General features: G+C 44.2%; 1 protein-coding gene across 1 annotated transcript in view; it reads right to left on the bottom strand.

The window, feature by feature from the left end:
- Positions 1-18,013, bottom strand: part of LOC119006275 (glutamate receptor ionotropic, kainate 3) — a 108,005-nt gene extending 89,992 nt beyond the window's left edge. Inside the window, exon 1 of the mRNA XM_037074801.1 lies at positions 16,767-18,013. Within this exon, the coding sequence (XP_036930696.1) occupies positions 16,767-16,881 (115 nt within the window). The 5' untranslated portion in view covers positions 16,882-18,013. The remainder of the gene's footprint in view (positions 1-16,766) is intronic.
- Between the last annotated feature and the right edge of the window lie 4,142 nt (positions 18,014-22,155).

The following is a 22,155-nucleotide window of genomic DNA, read 5'->3' as shown; positions in this document are numbered from 1 at the left end:
ACCTCACTTCGCTGGAAACACCTTGGCATGTAATTCTAACAATGGCCCATCAATAACCCAGAAACGGAGCCCGCTATAGGCAAGACTGAGTTTGTGTGGCGAGAGTACAAATGTTTCAGCTGTCGAAAGACTTTCATCAGAATCATCACAAGCCTTGAGATCACAAAGGTACGAACTCGTGCTTCCCCTGCCAACGAAACAGCACATAACATCTTCAGATGCGTCGCACAAAAAGGTTGGTATGAAAAGGGGGGACCAAATCAAACAAAAAGCTGTTAAATTGATCCCCAGGCATCACCATTTTGACCTAAATAATTTGACCAATGTCAATGTTCAAAGTCCACAGCCAGTTTGTGCAGAAACGCAATACTATCACTACTTTATCTCCGTTATCTTTCCGTTGCACACTCCGACACAAACACCCAAGGAGAGCAGGGGTAAACCAACATGTCAATTTAACCTGGATACAGCACCGTTTAGGGACCCCTTGACAAAGCCAATATTTCCTCTGAGGCTTCCCTTCTGACGCACCGCGAACACTTTGACTCATTTCCTGACTGAACAAATGTGTAATGTTACGACAAGCCACTCATCTGCCCCAGCCCTCGTCGTCTTATGTAAATGCCTGAGCTGAATATGATGGTGGATTTACTTTTCAATACAACTCTCCTCCGGCACAGTAAAGTCTATCACCCTGTACAAGGCTGACACTGAGTCCTATTTCATTCGAGAGCTGTGACACTATAATCTCTATCAAACACACAAAATGGGGGGGGGGGAGTCAAGTTTTGTGCTCCGAGTCTAGTAAACATGTAGCAGATGAAATCAGTGAGACTGTAATGGTTGAAAAAAGTAAATGTGCCCAATTAGAGCGGATGAGAAGACTACACAAAAGCAAAGGAGCAAGAAAAAGCTGGTGCAAAAGTAAGCCGTCGAAGACCACACTGTTACCTCTGGCATGAGGAGAATAAGAATAAAAGAAGTAAAATGCACCAACAAACACGACTGAGTGATTTTCTCCTAAGTTTGACAACAGGGGGAAAAAAAGCCCATTTGTGTGAGTATGAAGTCTGGACATGAATAAGCTTCTGGCTGCAGTCACCACTTCTTTGCTTACAAAATAAGATAAAGGCTGGCATGCGGTTAAATTCAATTGCACACATCACAAACAGCGGCCAAGTTATTCTATAAGACACGGAGCTCGTCTTCTACGTTTAAAGTTTTACTATGTAGGTGCCGTGTGTGCCATGAGTGTCTTCGAGAAGCCAAATCGGTAGAGGGATGTCATTTCATGTGTCTTGGTTGAGTAAAAAGCAGCTGCTGAGCTGACTAGAGTTCATCTCAACTATCTGGAGAGTGGAAGTGACACAGCAGACAGGCTGACAATAATAAACAGGTACACACTGTCTTAACTCTCTTACTGTCCTATCACAATGAAGGCTAAAAAGCCCCAAATATTATGTCACAATAACAAAAACAAGAATGGCTGTATTTGGATTTCCATTACCAAAAGATGTTAATAGCACCTAAACTACAGCTCCATGTGACCTGATTTCGGTTGACCTTCAGTTGAAGTACCCAGCACAGTGATCGGATAACAAAAGGTGGCGTTATAACACCGCAGACCACTGACGGGTCAGTCTGAACGACCACAGACGTCTCTCTGTTCATGCTCTGATGTAGGATTTCTCAAACTCTACTTTTGTCTTTTCTAAAAGGGACGGTAATGTATGAGGTCACGGCATGTCACTTAATAAATGCAGCAACTTCTTCAGAGTTAAAACCAGTTTCTCCTATTTTTTCCCCACCTGCTGGAAAAGTGAAAGGGGTTACCTCTAAAGCCGGCATATAAGTGCTGAGGTACAGGTACCACGGGTTACATGGGGGTTCAAAGTTGACTATATCGAAAGCACTTTTGTGGAAATGCAGCTTTATTGAGGGTCAGCAAATGGTGGACCTGGTTGTAGATTATTGGAGGAAGCAGTACAGGAGCTTTACAGCCCTAAGAATCAGCGGGACAGTTGTGGAAAGAATGAGCACCATTGACCATACATACTGACATCAGGAGATGAAAGGTTAATACTTTTACCACCTCAGACAGCTTTAGGGAATTTCTCTAGGGGTCCTAAAGACCTTCTACTCTGGTGCTGTGGAAAGCATCCAAACAGAGGGCATTACCAACCAGCACGGCAGCTGCACTGCTCAGGACCGTACAGCCCTACAGAGAGTGGGTAGTTTGGCCGAACATACCTTCAAATCGCCCCTCCTCACTCTGCAAGACTTGCAATAGTACCCCAGCAAAAGACAATGCCAATAGTCCAGCACAGAGAGACTGAGGAAGATCTTCTTCCCTCAGGCTGAGTCAGGATGGCGAACTCTGTCTTCTGGCCTCTGTGACTCGAAATCCTTTGCATACTTGCATATTTGCACCCAGATGTGTACAAAATGTTTTTTGCTTGGTTTGTATTAAAACTGTGATATATGTTAAATTCTTTCATCTTGACACACATTTATAATTCTTTGTCCTGATGATTTTTTTATTTTTTTTCAAATCCTTGAATCCACCCAGACATTTTGGGTCGTTACTCACAGCTGTCATAAGACTCATTTCAAACTGATGTCAGCCAGTGTATTACAGCTTGATCGCCGTGGCATGGGCACAAATCTCAACTTAAAGAAATCCAAGTGTCCCCAGAGGCTGATGCCAGGACATAAAAATAATTAATACAGTTTATGATTTGATGAGTTGCACACCCCGGGCAGTTCACCCACATAAGCTATACGAATCAATAACCTGGGCCAGAACCTGCCGAGTTCTCCGTTCTGACTGCTTTAACTTTCAATCATGTCTACCAACCCAATGATTATAAATGCCACGATGGCAATTCTTTTCCAATTGCCTTACTAAAAAAGACATTACACCGGGCCCATTTGCAGCTGCTGGTGCTGGCAGACAGACGGGGGAGATAGAGGAAGCGCTCCTCGACACGAATGTTGTCCCGCATTTCTGCAGCCACCAAATTCCGTCCAATCTCTCATCCATACAATTCAATACGCATTTACACCTTTTCCATTCTTGTACATTACGACTGAGGGATCATTTTTATGACATGTGTGTGAGAGACCAGTTGCGCTTTACAATGAATACTATGCATTGAATGTCTCAAAGTGCTTTACTGTGTTGTCACCAGTCGGTAATGTCAATCTCCCAGATGGATGAAACTCCCCTGTGACATCTCCCTTCAACGTTTGTACATTCTGAAAAGCAGAAGGAGAAGTCAAGCATCGCGCGGCATGTAGATGAGGTGGCACCGGACACTAAAGCAGAACGGGGGACAATTATGAAGCACCGTGCAATCAAGGGGGTCCCTGACAGGTTGAGCTGGGTCTGATGAGCCAGTGTGTCACTCCGGAGCTCCAGGGCTCCACAGCTAATCAACCACCAAGGAGGGGCTTGAGGGGCGCGATCACTCAAACCCTCCATCACCAGGCTGGGAGGAAGGCAATCACCAACCCATTTCCATGTGCTGTTATTTCCACCCCGAGCCCCCGTGTTCGACTCTCAAATCAAGGTGCAGAGATGACCGGGGAACCACTGGATGGAGGCAAAGGTGGCAGGTGGGTGCAATCAAAATGAAGTGTGAGGAAAAGAAAAGGAAAGAAAAGAATGTAAGAAGTTTTGGTACTGCAAAGCCTTTTAATATCCTTAAGAAATCATAAATAGATTGGAAACACGAGAGGGGACAAATGAGGCTCAATTGCTTTCTGACCGGCAGCTCATAAGATCCCAGTGATTGGGCTTGCAAATTGAAATGTAAGTCTTGCGATACAGCTGCTCTGAGGAGACAGAAGGGGTACGGGTCAAGAAAGGTGGGACAAGGGAGTGCTCATTTTACCCTGGCGAGGGATTAACACAATGAGCATATGTTAGCCGAGTCACATCTTCTGTCTGGTATGAAAAGAGGAGGAACAGGTGAATGAAACCCAAACAAAAGCTTATCTTTTAGCCTCTTAAAAGAACACGACTTCAAATAAATGGTTATTTCTTTTGTCAAGGACAGGACGACGGGTAATAAAGAAGGAGACAAGAAAAGGGCAAGAGGGGGTTCCTTTTTCCATCACCATGATACGTATAATGTGAAACAAAAATGAATTAATAAACAGACAAAAGTCTTGACAGCCTGGCAGCTTGATAGTGCTCAGACTTCACAGATGCGCCACAGCACGTAATTGGAGGTAATACCTCCTCCCGTCCTCTGTTTTAAAGCTTTGACAGTGGCTGGAGAGGCTCCCTACACTAATGGGCTCCACTCGGAAAAGAGCAACACACACACACACACACACACACTAGGCTCATCCTGTCATCCCGTGGTGTCCCCCAACGCATAGGCATTGAGTATTGACAAAGAAACGTCTCTGATCTGTCTGAGCTCGAGCCTCAGCCATCATTACAGACTGGAAACCCATTTCACGAACCCTGCTGATTGTCCATTGGTCTCCTCAAGGCCCTGACAGAGGAAGAAATTATAATATTCCTCCCCTTCTAAAGTCGTCCCTCCTCCAGGTGCATTTAGATCTCTGATCCCTCTGTGCTGGGTACAAGGGACATATGGATTTCAACAAAAGGAGATGGTTGAATTCTTACAATAGAACGTTCTCTATGGAGACATTTTGAGGTCTTTGTGTTGGATTCTGTATGAAACTGGCCCTCAACTTTAATCTTAAACTGGGGCTGCTAGAAATGAATTAGCTTCGTCATTGATTACCATGTTGATTCTTTGGGAGGATACCATCTTTAAACATTATCTGGATGGTCACCATAAAGTTGCAACTAGGGGTGTTAATCTTTGGCAATCTAATAATTCAATTTTTTTTCCAATTCTTGTGTCTCTGGTTCTATTCAGAAGTGTTTTTCAATTCAAAATGATTCTCGAGATCGATTATCTATTGAATGAATAGAAAATGAGGTGGTGTTTTCAGTCTTGCTGGTGTTCTAACCCACTGAAATACAATAAGAAACACAACTGGAAATTAGGATAAACAATCACCAGCCTTTTTATTTTAAAACAGTTAAAAGATTAATTCATCAATACTAAAGACTGTAGATCGTTGTCCGGCTCTGTTAATGTTGGGCGATGGTTTAAAGAGTATTCATAATAAATGTGTCCTACTTTTTTCGGTCATTAAATCAAAGAAATACCTGCAACAGCTGCCTTTTTTGAAGATGAACTACAAGTTAACTCCAGTATGTGTGCGATGCAAATTGTCCAGTTGCTGTTCTAGCCTGGCAGTTCAGTTCCGCCTTTTTGTTCTGTCAGCATCAGGCTGTTAACTTTGAGAAAGATTTTTGACATTAATTAATTGATTTTGAATAATAGGAGAATGTGTATAGATATTTTTACCCACCCACAGATAACAGGTTAATTTACTATAAATTTACAATCATTAGGGTAATATCATTACCCTAATGATTATTTTATACAGCGGCATTATTATTACAATTTCTTACATTTTCTGATATCTCCAAATGTCCAAGAACCAGAAAATGTTGATTAACCATCATCTGATGAAGAGATGAAGAAAAATTGCTTATTCTCACAACTGAGGAGTTGAAACTGGGGATCTTAAGGCGTTTTTGTTTGGAAAATGAAATGAAAGATTCATTACAATTATTACCAATTCAAAGTCAGCTGGTCAACCAGTTGTTTTGGTGCTAGATTTTTTTTTTTTTTCCTGATCAATTTGTTATTACATAAATAAATGCCAAATGCCAGCTGTAAGATGTATTGTGACCTATTCCCACCCTTTTATTTTTTAAATTGCTACATTAAGAGATTGCTTTTTTTTCCTTCTGTATTCTGTGTATTGCAGCAGCCCGTGGTCTCTATACAGTGGGACTGGTCCTAACAACATTTGAAGTAATTACCCTTCTGGCAGACAGGCGATCCATATGTGAACAGTGCAGAGGGAGGCTAAGCAGGACATTAACTGAGCATTAATTCTGTGATGCCAGCGTGGTGCCAATTATTTTAAATGTGGCCAATGTTCTGATGGTTATAAATTTTCTCCCAAGCACCAATCAGGCTAACAAAAGCCTCCTTGATGTGAAATGGCAAATGCGCTCAAAAAGGCAAGTTGGGAGCGAAACTCCAATTTGGCTGTTTAAACGAGGCGGGAAGAGGAGAGCGTTTGCTGGGACTGTCAATTGGGGAGGATTTACAAATTTTCATCGTATGCACGTGGTGTTAATGTAAGTCAGAGGTATAATGGCCTCATGATGGCTATAGATGTTCTCATTAACCGCCATTAGGTTGCTCTCACTTGCGCGCCGTTTGTGACATTTGTAATTGGCCTTTCCGAATATTTCCATTTCTTAACTGTGTTGCCATTTTCTTCGCAGGCTGGTACGGCTAGACGTGTATTTACAGTGATGAGCCTCTTTTTCTTTTCCCTGTTTTGACTCACAAAAGAAAATGTTTTGCATTTCTGCTCAACCTATAATTACATCCAACCTTTATTACAAGAAGAAGAAGAAGAAGAAGAAGCCCAGGTTTGAGGATGCCCACACACTCTAGCGTTAACTGATACATTTATTAAATGTGCTGCGTGTTGCAAAATGTGATCTGATCTGATGTTAATGTTTTATGGGGATTTGCGAGTAAAATGGCAGGCGAAGGAGGACATGCATTGTTTGCTTTACCAATGAAAAATAATCAGCCTAATACACTGCAGATGTCTCATTAAATTTGCATGCGATTATTGCGGCGTTACTTCAGTTGATCCTTTTCATCAAACCAGATAATACTTGCTGATTGCAGATTATTTTGGCGCAGGCAAATTTCATGGTATTATTTTCACTCTTGGTGAAAAGCAATTAGGAGCATAGCTCGCGGTTCGGCTGGCGTTATTTCAGCTGTCACGGATTCGATTCTCCTTTTATTTCCGCGGACGAGCACAAACACAGCACTGATGTTGAGGGGTTAAAAATGTGTGTGTGTGTGTGTGTGGGGGGGGGGGGGGGTGAAGTTGAGCTTTTTCCTTTTCTCTCAGCGATATCATAAAATAGAAAATCACATTGCTATTAATTTGACAGATGTTAGAGTTGCCACATGTGTGTGTGACATTTGTTGGGGTTTGTGGTAAACAAATGTTTGTTCTCACATCTGGAGAGGATGGAGTGTCTGCAGTACTACAGTATTTCATTATAATACGGATTTGTCACGCACTTTAGCTTTTTCAAAAACACTGCAGCATCTCCGATTTGAATGTTGCACTTGGACATCTTGCCGGTTTGATAATGTCTTGATCAATAGCACGGCACCACTCTGGACGGGTTGTACCCACCGTGCATGCCGATCAACTAACACTGAGGAGGACAAGAAAATGGGCTGATTTTCTTTCATAACATCTGGGAAATTAGTTCTACTCTATACACACTTATTCGTGTTTACATGCATTAAAATGGTAGCTACTCCATATTCACAAACTATGAGACAATGATAACGTTCTCAAGGGGTTTTTTTTCAGGCGAAGGTGGGTGCAGCGACAGGAAAAAAAAATAATAATAATAAAACAGCAACGCACAAAGACAAGCAGGACTGATGAGTGAGAGGAGGTGAGAACACTTGAGGCTGGCAGAGAAGAAACAGAAGCACTTGAGACTGGAAAACATGATTTAGGAACAAAACAATCAGGAGTCTAATTTTTTCATTAACTCTCTGTGATAGAGAATTGATTTAACAAAGAAAAAAAAACAAGAGAAAAACCTGCTGCTTAGATGACTAATCACATGCTATTATCTCCACCAATCATACGCTACTTGGTGAGCTTTGGTTACTATGACAGCAATCATCCGAGAGGGTGAACACCTGCAGGACAGTTAGCTACTACCCTCTCTGGCTTTGCATTCGAGGCCCTAATTCATACAAGCAACACTAATAGACTCGCTTTAAAAAAAATGCACTGCTGGCTCTTAAACTACCCACAGTCTCCCTTCCTCCTCCTCCTCCTCCTCCTCCTCTTCGTCACCCTGTCAATGATAATCTCCGTCTTGTCCCATATATCTGAACCTGGTCGCACGCAGACAGGCTGTCTTCAGATGAGTCACCGGGGAGCGTTTTGCGGTTAGCCGCGCCGCTCTCCGGGGGCGACCTGGACAGTAGATCGGCAGCCGGTAAAACATTCGCTGAGACAGGAGAGAGGGCCATCCCACATTGTCTTCCCTGCACGCGGCTTGCGAGTGCTGAGTGGAATCTTCAGGGTATTGGCCATGTTAACTAAATTGACATTGGCTTTCAACCTCCCGGCTATCCATCAGCAGAGGGACGAGCGCGCGGGGCTGGAGAGGTAACCCCCGAGTCTTATACACTTCCCGCGGTTGCATTTGTTACTGCCGGGGTTGAAAAAGGAGAAGAGGGGGCAGAATGCGAGGCAGCATGTGGGAGGAGGCGGGTGGGTCTCTGTTTGCCCTCCCTCCCTGCCTGATATTTTTTGGTGATAGCCATTCATTTGCAGTGGTTTTGGCCTGAAGAGGTTTGTCTTATCTGTTCCTCCGCTCTCTCTCTCTGGGGGGAAAATAGAGGGTGAGTCTTCTCTAGCCTACTCTCTCACAGTTGATTAGTAACTCCTGCTCTACCCCTACGCTCCAGGGATGCTATGCCAGCTCCCCTTATACATCCCCTTGTCATGCACATACTCACACTTCCTCCTCTCTTCTCTCTCTCTCTCTCTCTCTCTCTCTCTCTCTCTCTTTCTCCGTCTCCTAAACACACACTCGTGCGCACACACCTCCCTACAGTCATGGAACAGCAATTTGAGGGAATCACACAACCAAGACCTGGCATTTATAACAATGAAAGCTTGATTAAAAGGGCAGAATGAAACGGTGTCACCCTCCATTCATTGTCCTTAGCCCAAGTTAAATAGGATTTAAACCTGTGCAATGCGGCTGATACCCCCGACTGTCAATTCCTGATTGCTCTGAAGCAGCGGGGGGAAAAGGTCTCGTTATTGCGATGCCTGTGCGTGGCCGTACGTAGCCGCGGTGTCAGAGGTGACCAAGTTTACACAGGGCGTCTGGGAATAGATAAGGACGACGCTAACGCGGAGCAGGAAAAAGCAGCGCTAATGCTGCTCCGGTGAATGCCACGGTGTTTGAAAGGCACGGGAATAAAGCTTAGTTTTATCTGGCTCGGGGCAACACACAAAAGGCGGCAGCATTGCAACGTGGCGGGTTTTAAAATTGGGATCAAAAGGTTCAAGCTAATTAACAAGCTAAATAAGAGTCCCCTAGCTTCGTCTATATAGCCACCCTCGCTCTTCCTCCCTCACTCCGTCTCTTTTGCCGCAGCACTTGCTGCCTGCGCCTGCGGGGTGTGTGTGTGTGTGTGTGTGTGTGTGTGTGTGTGTGTGTGTGTGTGCCAACATACAGTGTGCCTGTGAAAAAAAAGTCAAGACAAATTACACCCCGTGCAGAAATGTACAAAAAATAATCACCAAATTACCTCCAACAAGATCATTTTAATTAACTATGTTATATTGCCAGCATGACCCTGAGAGGGGGAAAATGCCCCGCGATCAAGCTTTTCTTCTCCGACTGTTTTGATGTTATTCGACTTCTCCAGCGGAGCCCCGAGGAGCGCTGAGATGGGAGAGTCAAATGGAAAGGACAAGGGCACATAATAAAGACAAATGGCTGGAGCATGAAATTTGATTCATTGCCTTGGTACAGAAACGTTCACAAGGAAATGGCCAGCATTGACATGCCATGAATTTCAAAACACTGTCAAATCCAAAAAGCACACGTCCTGCTGCAATGACACTGAGTCTCTCAGGGGCTGCGGGGGCAACCCGGGCAGACTGCGGAGCAAATCAATCAGGCTGTTGTTTCTGATGGACGGCTCCACGTTGAGTTGTATGAGGATACTTAAAAGATTACATGGATGATTTCTATATTAAAATGTTTAAAAATGGACCTACATAACGTAGTTTGTTGGGTTGTGTGCTTGAATTACCTAAATGTTTACAACAACGTTTGAACCCAGAGAAACACGTAGTTTTATTCAAAGTAGTGCATGAGAAACATCAGATGGTATGTCAGAGAGTGAGGATTTTGGCAATTTTTTTGATTTAAAGGGTGGCTTCACCCAAATTGCTACAGGTCTCTTTTTAGTTGTTGTTGGTTTTTCACAAGCCTCTGATGCAATCAAACCATGCAGATAATAGGGATGTGTGACCAGGTCTAACCCTGCTACAGACTCACCCACCTGAGGTGCTGACATGCCCCTTTACAAATCATTTAGTTTTTTCCCTTGTATTTTTTAGGGACGCAACACTTTTCAGTTACAACAAAACTGTGGAATTCCATCTAAACAGTCTTTCATTTTTGATGCACTTGTTGCTTTTCAGAAGAACTTCACTAACTGTTGTTTCATTTTGGCTTCTTCCATTTCCTTCCCTTATCTAGCATTTTCTCAGTATTCATTTTATCTCTGTATTGATTTGTCCTTTATGTTTACACCTATGCCCATTTGTTGGTTGATTGGTTTGTTGGTTGACTGGTTTGTTGGTTGGTTATTCCGTCAGCGGGATTACACTGAAAGGATTTCAAAGAAACTTGGATGGTGGGTTGGTCTCGGCCCAGAATAGACCCCATAAACTTTCGGAGTACATCCAAATTCCATTTTCTTTCAAGTCAGCATTTTTCATCACTGGTGATTTGAGTATAAATTAATGCATATCCTAGATCAGGTGATCTTGAATTGTGGTTAAGCAGTTTTGGGTGGTTTAAGATGTAGAGCTTTATGGGTCTATTCGATAAGGCTTGATTGAATGAATGGGGACTGGTAGGGTTAGGTGCTGGTGGAGGTATACGCTCTACTGCCTATACTGAAGCACGCTTGAGTCAATTTTTTTTTTTTAGAACGCTCTTTATAGATAAACATATAGATGTCTGTGAGATATCTGCCTAATTTCAACAACATTGTGTTTTTTCAGAATAAATGTCCTGGTGACTCTGGATAATCAGAGGGGCTTCTTTCAAACAAAAAATGTCCTTGTTATGTAGATTAACAAGAGTAAAAATTAAATGAGTTTTATAAAAAAAAATCATTTTTGTAGTGTTCACTCACCTCTGTTGTCACTGGGTAGAAAAAGAAATCTCAAGGTTGATATCTTCAAACCAAAACACATGAAACAAAAACTATCTGCATGGCATTCTGGGTAAATAAGAGAGTATGTTTTTTTTTCTTTTCTTTTCTTGTAATTTGGGTAAAATGACCTTTTAAGCTCCTGGCCTATCCCCACATGGTCACACATGACAACCAAATAATTATTCTATGCAAAATAACATTCACAGAAAAAAGTGAATTCCTCACTCCTGACAGAAAAAGAAGACGTTCAGAGCCATAAGGAATTCTCCACCTTATTTATTTCAATAGGCATCAGAAGCATATGCTTGCAGCAGACCTTTCACTGCAGAGCACCCACTTTGTGGTACGATATGAAAACACCATCTGGTGTGTTAGCGGCGGCTAGGCTAAGCTAGCTGGGGCTAGATGGGATCCTGCTGTGTCACAGGATTATCTTACTGGTTGGTAGATCCGCTCTATTAGCCCCTAGTGGCTCGGATTATTGGATGATCATTATTATGTGTGACTGAACAAGGAGCCTAAGCACCTGCACTTCCCTGACTTGTTAGTGTTAGTCATCAGACACTTCAGGAGCACACTTTCAGAGCATCCCGCATTTATTTCACCTCGTCTGAGACATAAACACGAGGTTTATTTGATACACTTCGACTTGGACTCACACTGCGTGCTTAATGCGCGTTGACTGGCTCCACCGAGCGACTTAACGTAAAAAACTGCCATTGCATCTTCAGTAAAAAAAACACAGTCTACCGCACGCAACAAGCCACGTATTTGTTTGTGGAAGTAGGATGTTGTTTTCTAATATGTCGAAGCAGCATCACAGGCGACTACAGAAGACGGCACTTTCGGAGACGGGCCCCTCTGCTCGACAAAACGAACATCTGCCGTTTCTCATCAGCGAGATTGAAGCTAATGACGAGCCGCGAGTGTGCTGACAGAGAGAATGGAATTGGATTGTGTACAAGAGGCCTACTGAGACCAGACATATGCTTGGGAAGAACGTTGTGGATGGCGGTATGGCTTTACGCTGTAGTTGCGCGTCCTTCCGCGTGCGTCGAGGCCAAGGTGCCTGAGACGTGGGCGAGGCGGAAAAATAGACCTCCGCCGTTTCCTTTTGCAGTGCATTTATCCCGCCCGTGTTTGGACGAGCGGATGCAGGGGGTTGGGCGGTAGCGCAGGTAAAAACAAACCGCCGTATTCCTCCCTCCCTCAATCTCGGCGCTTCGCGAACAGATAATGGAATTACACATCAAAGAAAGCCTCTCCCCGCATCCAATTCTTCTGTGACCTCTACTAGCCTTTGTTCATATTCACCGCGGCTACTCCCCGGACCCCGAACCTCCACCAGCAGGCTCCTCCTCTGCTTCCTCTCACTGTCTGGGGAGAGATTAAATTTAGATGAAAATGAAATATTCATTTGCACTCAGCGACTGATGGCCATCTTAATTTGATACAACTTTTGATGCGACGTCTCTCCTCACTGTTCCCTTTTCATCGACCAAACGCTTCTTTAAAAAATGCCTTCCCTCTCCCTCTCACCCTCCCTCACCCTCCCCCCTCTCTCTCTCTCTCTCGTCGCCCAGCCCAAATCCGTCCTCCTGTGGGCGATTCTCGATACAAGCGGCCCTTCTGGGTTGGACTTTGTTAAAAGTAGAATTGCAAAGTACCATTACAGATTTCCCCGGGTCTCTTGAAATATGCCTGAGTCATTTCAGATGAGACATTTGCACAAACTCCGGCGAGGAAGATCTCGGGGAGAAATGCACTCTCTTATGCTCGCCAGAAGAGTTAATCACATGAAAACTTCTCTGTGTCTCTGCGGCTGCTGCTGCTGCTGCTGCTGCTGGTGTGGGGATAAAGACGAGCCTCTGAAGTGGCTCTGTGTGTTTGCGGACTTCACCCGAAGTGGTGACCGCAAACCCTGATTTATCCCGCTGAAGCTCGCGAGTGGTCGGCACGGCACGCCTCTTCAAGTGGTGCACATTCGTCGGCTCACGTTTAAAAGTCGTCCAGGGCTGTTTCTCACGCACGATAATAACGACGTCTGCGGTCGTGGCTGCCCAAAGCATTTTTTAGGGTGAGAGCGAAAGAGAAATGAAAAACGCACGTGACCAGGTGTTGTAAAGGCAGAGCGAGCGGCCAAGGAAATGAAATCAACATGAAATCATGAGGGAGATTGATTAACTGGCACTGATTAAGTGCTTTAAGTATTAGGTAGATAAAGTAATTGATTATTCAATAAATCCCCGTCAGGCAGTGAATGACCTCAGCCGGAGAGAGAGAGAGAGAGAGAGAGAGAGGAGACAACAAATGATGAATTAGTTTCATCAATCTGCAGATGAACAGAGAAAACTGTATAATAATCTGCCATTACTGTACGCTTCAACAAAGAGATACAGAACACGTATGGGTGAATGCTCTCATGTGACGGGAAATTAACGAACTCCGCAGGACAGAAAAGGCACGTTCCCCCCAAAAAAAAGAAAACAAAATCACATCCAATATTGCTTCGACATACTACTGATTCAAATGTTGGCAAACACGCAAATTATTGATAGACCGGTGCTGCCTCCTGAGAGACAAATCACATCATCACTTTCATCTTTATTATAACAACACTGCATTATCAACCCGAAGCGGCTCCTGGGTGAGATGAGAGGTTGCAAAACATGTCAGGCGGAGCGGGGAAAGAAAAGGGAAAAAAAAAAAAAAAAGGAATGACGAAAGGCAGACGGAGGGGAGACTAAAGAGAAGCACACAGCGGGTAAGAGGACAAATACAGGAGGAGTCGTCTTTTATCCCCCCCCCTCACCACCCCTCTCCGACAAATAGAAGCCGGAGAATGAGACGGGAGCGACCATCTGGCCTCAACTTAGAGCGATGCGCTGTAAAAAGGCACTAAAATCAATGGCGACAACTCTACCTTGGATGCCCACCATTACCCAGATGGTGTACTTGGAGAACTGCACAGGCCACCTAACCAAGAGCAGACACGGCACAGACAGAGAGCGCCGCGCTCAAACACCACCGCCCACCTCCCATGATTCTCACTGGCTTGTTTGTGTTGGTAACCAGTGCCGGGGAGCGACGTCGGCCACCGTGCTCCGACTATGAGAGAGCCCTCTGTTGGTTTTCTTTTCTTTCTTTTTTTTTTTTTTTTTTTTTTTGAAGCAGGGCGGTTGTGACACAGAGCAACACCCACTTGCACACCAAGTACCAAATTACACCAAAAAAAGGAGGGAAACGAAGGGGTAAAAAAAAAAAAAAAAAAAATGTCCACTACACAGCCACTCAAAACGGCGCTCATCCCTAAACGAACCAACAGACTGTGAATACTAACGGTCCTCTCGCTGAGGATACTACAGCATGTCTGCAATAACACACACACACACACACACACACACACACACATTGCACAGCCTCAAGCTTCTCCACGATTTAAACAAAAAAAATGGGAAAACGTCATTTTGCAAATGCAGTTTTAGACAACGTTGCAAAAGATTTCCTGCGCAGAAATGAACCAAATAAAACGTGTAGAAACGCTCATCAACGTGAAGATCATGTGAGGACGTGAGCTCCCCATTTTTTAAATTTCTGTTTTTCTTTTCTTTTCTTTTCTTTTCTTTTTTTTTTACGTTGAGGCGAATTCAGCGACCTTCCCCCTTCACATGTCCCTCTTTCTTCTCAGAATACAATCTCAGGAACACACACTCACTCACACACACACACGCACGAAAGAAAATAAACAAGCCACTCCTTCGCCGCAAGCCATGATAAGATTCTATAAAAAGCAGTAGTGCGGCTGCAGCACATCTCAAAGGTAAAATTGTCTCAGCACTTTGACTTTTTTTTTTTTTCTTTTTCTTTTTTTGTTTTAAAACAAAAGCCTGTCAAGTCTATTTCAGGTCTTCATCTGTGCTGCTGCCACAGTAATGAAAAAGAAAAAGAAAAAAAAGAAATTGTCCCTTTGACCAAATGATTGGGTAGTATGTGTGGGGGGCTTTGAGGATCTTGTGCAGTTTCTCTAAGACATCATCCCCCCCCTCCAAAAAAAAGTCCACACACAGCAATGTCAGAGGAGTCGGGGCTCCTCGGGGTGCAGCAGTCAGTAGCAGGGACCATCCTGGGGCCTGCTGGACAGCTGCATGACACACTCAAGAGTTGATTATTGTGTGTGTGCGTGTGTGTGTGTGTGTGTTTCTGCTGAGTCTCTCTCACAGTTTTATATTAAATATATACAGAAATCTTGACAGCATCCACTCAAGGTGAGAGAGCTCTATAATTAATCCTGCTAAAGTCTAACAACTTTTTTTTTTTTTCATTTGGACGGATGTAGCTGCTCGCTGCCCACCCGCAGAGCCTGACGGGAATTATGTATGACAAGAAATTCAGACTTGCAGATGTGTCAGCTGGTCTTGGTTTGGTGGAGGGGGAGAGGACCATTTAGCTCTGTTCGAGCACTCTGCAGTTGTGTTACATTATTCCACTTTGGCCCATTATTTATACCTCGAAGAGAGAGAGAAAAAAAAGCCCTGATGCCATTAAAAGATGCTCTCGCTCCCCTGCCTGTACTCCGGGCTCTTGTGGTGGTATGTTAATGTGGCCCAGTGCCATTTTGAGTAATTGTCCTGCATGGCACTCCGCCAAATGTCAAAAACGATTCGCCTCGTGACAAAAAAAAAGAAGAAAAAAAAAAGAAGAAGAAGCGGTATTGATCTTCATTCCGCTCCTGTCCTGTCTCCCGGAGGCGCAAAATGCTTCATCGCGTCGGCAGCCCCCCCTCCGAATGACAATTCTCACATTGTTCCTCGGTGAGAGATTGGGATGTGAGACAAGAGCAGCAGCGACACAGCACACACCGCTTCTCGTTTGTGTGTCTTTGTGTCAACTCCGGACATGATGAGTTGAACATGTGTGTGTGTGTGTGTGTGTGTGTGTGTGTGTGTGTGTGTGTGAAGATAACAACTTGTTTGAAACTTTTTCTCATGGTGCCTTTTTTTCTATACATATCTTCTTCATTGAATACTTGTAACTTTTTTTTTTCTGATTTAACAAACTCACTCCCAGAAGGCATGGCAGCGAGCCCTGAATTTAACTGGTGACTCAACATGCCGGCTGCAGGAAAACAACAAAATAAAAAAAAATAATAATAAATAAAAATGGAAGAGACAAAAAGCAGCAGAGTGCACAGAGGTCACCGCGACACCACAGCGCCTCACCGCGCGGTCCCTGCGCGCAGGAAGCCATCCTCTTATTTATTTATTTATTTATTTATTTATTTAGCGGGCAATCGCTTGCAATAACGCACTGATCTTCTTGTTGCACACCGCCTGACCCCCCCCCCCCCCCCCACCTCGTTTAAGTCAAATTATAAGAAAACAAAAAAAAAGAAAATTCACACACGAGACGAGAATGAAAAAGACTACTGGTTTATTTCCCCCTCCCATCAAAAAACTACTGGCTGCCGCTGTGAGCGCACGGACGGTGACCCGCACCGAAGCGAGCCGATAAGGGGAGCAACTTTCAAGGTTATAACGCAAAACATGTGCGTGCGTCTGTGTCTGTCTGTCTGCGTGTGTGTGTGTGCGTGTGTGTGTGTGTGTGTGTGTAACTTACCTATTCGAATTACATGAGGCATCCCGTAAGAGTAGTGAATCCAAAAGAGACACGCAATCAGCCATGTCCAGTATTCCCAAATCGCACTCCGGGGAGACAGCCAAGTATTTCGCATGGTTGTAAAGTCGCGGGATCCACTTTCTGGTTATTTTTAAAATTCCAAAGACGACTCAGAATTGCTCATCAAAACTGAACTCGACGGAGCATGTATGGATTTCGGTGCCTGCGACAAATGTGCGCTCATTGTACTTGGTGCAACATTCTCTCGGCTCTCTCTTTCTGTGTTTCCCCCCTTCTCTCTCTGTTACTCGCAAATCTGAGAGCGGCTCGATCGGGATGAAGCCCCTCAGTCCTCCTCACAGGCGGATCGGTTGATGACACCTGCGATCGCAGGCTGCTACAATTAGCCTGCAGGAGTCTCTGTATCCCCCCTCCTACCGCCGATGCTATCTGTCTACTGGCAAGTACCACGGCAACAAGCCGAGCCTGACTCCCGCACCGCTGTGGAGGAGGAGAACTGCGCCTGCGGAACTTTGGGGGTCGCCTCGGAAAAAAACGAATCCCGTCGCCCCCGAAAGACAAAAACAGAGGGGGAAAAACGCGTCACAAGACGAGTGCGCGGAGGAATGCAGGACGCACTTCGGACGTTCAGAAAAGTCTCACTGCAGCTCGAGCACTCCGGCCCCTCGCATCCGCTCCTGAGAACTGTTCACAGCACACACACACACACGCAAACACACACACAGACACTTTGTGAAGGTGGACCAGCCGCTCCGCTCCGCGACGCTCCTCTCCAGTTGCGCGCGGCGATGGCGCGATGCCGGCTCGTTGAAGAGGGTCCAGAAAAATCTGCTCAGAGACGGGGGCTCTTTGTCACACAGCGGTCTTTCAAAAAAAAAAAAGAAAAGGAAAAAAAAAAAGAAAGAAAATATGTGTTCTAGTTGGTGCCGGACGGAAAGGTAGTGCGGAGAGCCGTTGCATCTGCGTGCGTCTGACGGACCCTCCTTCCACGGTGCCACTAGAGGCACGCGTCGTTACGCATACTTGTCAACTATGTCCAAGAAGTATTTTTTTTATGGAGGTGAGAGGGATCCGAGTAATGACCCGGTTATCTACTTCCCCCCGGTCACTGCACACACGTGCAGCATGTCATCGGCTATATTCCAACACATTTCTGTATGAAGAGATTTGGTGGGTTTTTTTCTTATGTGGATGACATGAGATCTAGATTTCTTCCTTATTTACTGCAACGAGATTGGAAATAGCATTTTCTTTCTTTCTTTCTTTCTTTCTTTCTTTCTTTCTTTCTTTCTTTCTTTCTTTCTTTGCCACGAGCAAAACCGACACAGAGGAGAAACCGCCACCCTCCCCTCCGGGCTGCCTACAGTGTTGTGAATGGGGATGAATTATTTGCAGGAGGGAAAATAAGTGTCAGCTGAGGATTGGGCCATTGACAAAGCGGGTCTTCTTATCGCTGTTATTTGGGACATTTTGTCTGTGTCAATGAGTACATTAAACCCCCTCCGTAACTGCTCGGTCGCCTATCTCGGCTGTCCATATTTCATGCCCTGCAAAGAGCCATGAGAGGCGAGCTGCAGGTTCTATATAGCGTGGCTCTCTCAGCACTGCAGTGATGGAGGGATGGACAGTATTGCATTACCTGTTTTTTTTTGTTTGTTTTTTTTGGCGGGGGTGCTGCAGATTACAGTCAAGTGTTTTTAATGCTTAAACACACGCCTGGAACCTGTGGCACCATCAGAAGGCAGAAATTGACTTTGGATAGATGATTAATTAATTAGGGCTAGAATTTTTTTTTTTTTTTTTTTTTTAAACATTTATTTTTGTATATGCTGATACAGAGATGGATGGATGTTGCCCAAATAAAACAATCTGTCTGACATCCCACATAATCAAGATGATTGTAGACAGTTTCATTTTTTCACATTTGTTTTTTAATAAACCGATGCTGAGAATTGTAATATTTTATGATAATGACGCTTTTTTTTTTTTTTTAAGCATATTCCGAGAAAAAGCACTGCTACATTTCTTTGTGCTTAATAGAACTGCTGTTGATGAGATGGTGCTGCGGCTCATTGGTTTTATTTTTCTGTTTGGAATGGGGGAGAGGGAATAAACTGTGCATCAGGGGGCATGCAAGCAAGAACAAGCCAGACCGACTGCCACTGCATATTCATGTCTCCCGCAGCAGATTTATCGCCTCTTGGCACAATGTAAGGACTATCAACGTGAGTTATGTGGCCCGGCTCTCGCATTATCGAGATTCATTGACTTGCTGCTCTTTCAAATACAAAATGTACACAGCTCCGGCAAACAAGACATTCTGGGTCTGTGGGTGCCCTCTATGGAGAGACGGCGGTGTGTGTGCTCTCAATCACCCTCGCTGATAAAACTGGAGGGAGTCGGGGGGCCCCTCGGAGCAGGAGAGTTTCCCTCCCGCCCCACCGTGACTCAAAGAGAGGAGACGTGAAGCACGAGATCTCAGCGTCTCAGTCAGATTTCTACGTTTAAAAAAAAAAAAGAAAGAAAGAAAGAAAAAAAAAAAGCTGTTGACGCAAACTGGATCTTAATTGTTTGTGTTTTTCTCGCAGCAGTTGGCATTCGGTCTCGGCGCAGTCATCAGTTCTGTCTCCCGCTCACCCCTCTTGTCATTGTGAGAAGACGCCATATGTTCTGATGTCTGCGGTCATTACAGGAAATGGTGGAGATGCACTTTGGCAGTGGGAGGAAGCGGAGCCCAGGAGGATTATTAGAAGAGACCGGAGCAGCGGTGGTGTCACATCATTAACATGTTGTGCTCTACAGGCTGAAATCGGTGTTCAAGCAGCAGCGTGCTGATCCTTCACTTAGGTCAAAGTGCTAATACGACAATGTAAGAATAGTCCAATTTTTTGAAAAAAGTAATAGTCCTGCATTCAAAACTCTGCTTCGGATCCACAGTGAAAGTACTCGTTCTGCAGAAAACTGACATTTTTTTCTTACTGGAGATGTTTTCTCTGTCTCCTGCCCAGGAACTGCACATGTAAATGAGCTTTTAGCTAACTGTGGTACAGCTAAGACGCTGTGCACTGCTCCTGTCAAATAAATAAGCAAAATATACATATTTTTTTGTATAATACATTAACACATTATTCAAATAACCTATAGCTAATATACCACAGTACTTTCAACATCTTCACTGCCTAATCTGACTTTGAAGGAACAGTTTACCCAAAATTGAAAGTTCCATTGTCATCTACTCGCCCCCATGTGGATGGAAAGTAAGGTGAAGTTTTGTAGTCCGTGAAACATTTTTAGAGTTTCACAGCAAACAGAGTTGTAATTAACAAACTAAGTTAGATGGAGACTTTTAGGGTCCATACAGCTTGTCTGGCGTGATCCACGTCTACGGAAGCCTCCAGAACTCCAAGGTGTGGTTGAGCTCACTCAAACACGTCTGCTTCTTTTAGCTTGCAGTTAAAAGGAAGAGCTTATAAGGGATATTGCCTCAGGAGATGTCCATTTTTAGGAAATGATGGCGACTCGGTGGCCAGAATCATCCGACGTGCAGCCTCTGCTGGAATAAACAGGATAATGCCCCTAAACTGGCAGATGTCCTTTACACATGGTCACTTGACGAAGAAACGATAAGACCATTTATATATTTTTCATGTGTTTAGAAATCAAAATAGAAAGTTTTTCACGAGCCACAACTCTGTGTCCCCAGCAACAACTGAGATTTTGACTAACATTATGAAACAACCGTTAGCATCCTGTAAGGTTCTTATGTAATGAAAGCACTGGACAGTGAATAGCACTGACCGCGCTGATCAGGTCGTTGAACCCTTCGGCTGAGCTGTTAGTCAGAAGCGTTAGCGTTATTCCGGCAAGATTCAGAGTTAATTACACTGCGTTAATTACATCTGGTTTGTATGGTTTTAAACAAGCCCGCTATGCCGTGAAGCTCCGTGAAATGTTTGGTGGACCACGACACTTCCCTTTATCTTTCATCAGCATGGAGGCGGGTAGATAACACCTTCATGCTCATTTTTGCGTGAACTTTTCCTTCAGCTTACTATTATCTTGATAACATGGAAGAGTCAATGAAGAGAGAGAGGGAGGCAGCTCTTCAGTCCACTGTATGGATTTATTCAACCCACACTGAGCACAGCAAACCAAGCTGGTCTTAGGAGCCAGTGGAAAAACTCACATCTTGTTCAGAATGACGGCCTGGCGCGCGTCACTGAATCTCCTTGTTGCACCGTCTGTTCTCTTGGGGCAGGTGTTGTTTTATCAGCTGCTGTAACTCTTTACTCCCATGCAGGTCAAATTCCACTCCTCCAAGTTTGGCATCTACAATTTTTTCCCCCCTCAGCTACCTCGTTGTTGTACATTTTGGCATCAGACTCATCCCAACGGGAGTGCTTTCGGACATTCAGTCACGCAAAGGCAGCTCACGTAACATTTTCAGATCCTGCCCAGAATTGTATCACCCCTCTCACTCTCCTGTGTATCAGTTATCCTCAGTGATGGATGTTTCTGTCTTATACTCCTAGCTGTACATCAGTGTAGATGCTTCCCGTTTTTTTTTTTTTTTTCTTTTTTTCCCCGCGATCTCAGTGAGATTCTGCGCCTTCTCTGTTCTCTGACCAGTTCAGTTTTATCATTACATTTGAAATATGTCTATAAAGTTTCCCTCAGTCTCTCTAGACGTCAGAAGAATATCTCACACTTTACATTTAGGTTCAGTAGAGTAGTCAAGTGGTTCTCTGTCTACAGGTCAGTCACAGGATGAATGTGACAGGTCGACAGATGATTAACCGACAGAGAAAAGAGAAAAACAAGTTTTGTTTGTCAAATTAAAAAAGGTACGTTGGATGATTTGACAACAGACAACTGAAAGAAGCTGACAAGCCCAAAGCCTGGGACTGTGTTTAAGAAACAACAATGCAATGTATTTCTATAAGCTTCATCAGTCAGGGGTTGCACAACAATATCAGCATGTTAGTGGTCTCAGCTGATGCGGGATTTGCCGAAAATGAACATTTGCATTCGCTGAATCTGCCAGTGGATGAAAAGGTGGTAACGCCTACACATTTACTCCACACCACAGAAGTTTAATAAGACATCTGTTCAGTCCCACTTCGATCCTCATCGGGTCGAACTGTTTCAGAAGTAAAAAAAACAAAACACGCCCATATTTATACATCATGCGCACCAATATGCTGACAAGCTCTATTGTGTGGTTGATCTTCCACTCTGTCCTGAGTGATAAGCATCCAAATCATCCAAAAATGTGAGAAAATACACAACAACAGACAAAAAAACACCAAACGTATGTGTCACAAAGTGTGTAGGGGTTATCTTCTTTTCACTCATGTAGATGTCTTGG

The sequence above is a fragment of the Acanthopagrus latus genome, chromosome 17 (assembly GCF_904848185.1).
Source record: "Acanthopagrus latus isolate v.2019 chromosome 17, fAcaLat1.1, whole genome shotgun sequence".
Lineage (NCBI taxonomy): Eukaryota > Metazoa > Chordata > Actinopteri > Spariformes > Sparidae > Acanthopagrus > Acanthopagrus latus.
Note: the sequence above shows the minus strand (reverse complement) of the source record. Positions and strands in the feature narration are given on the sequence as shown.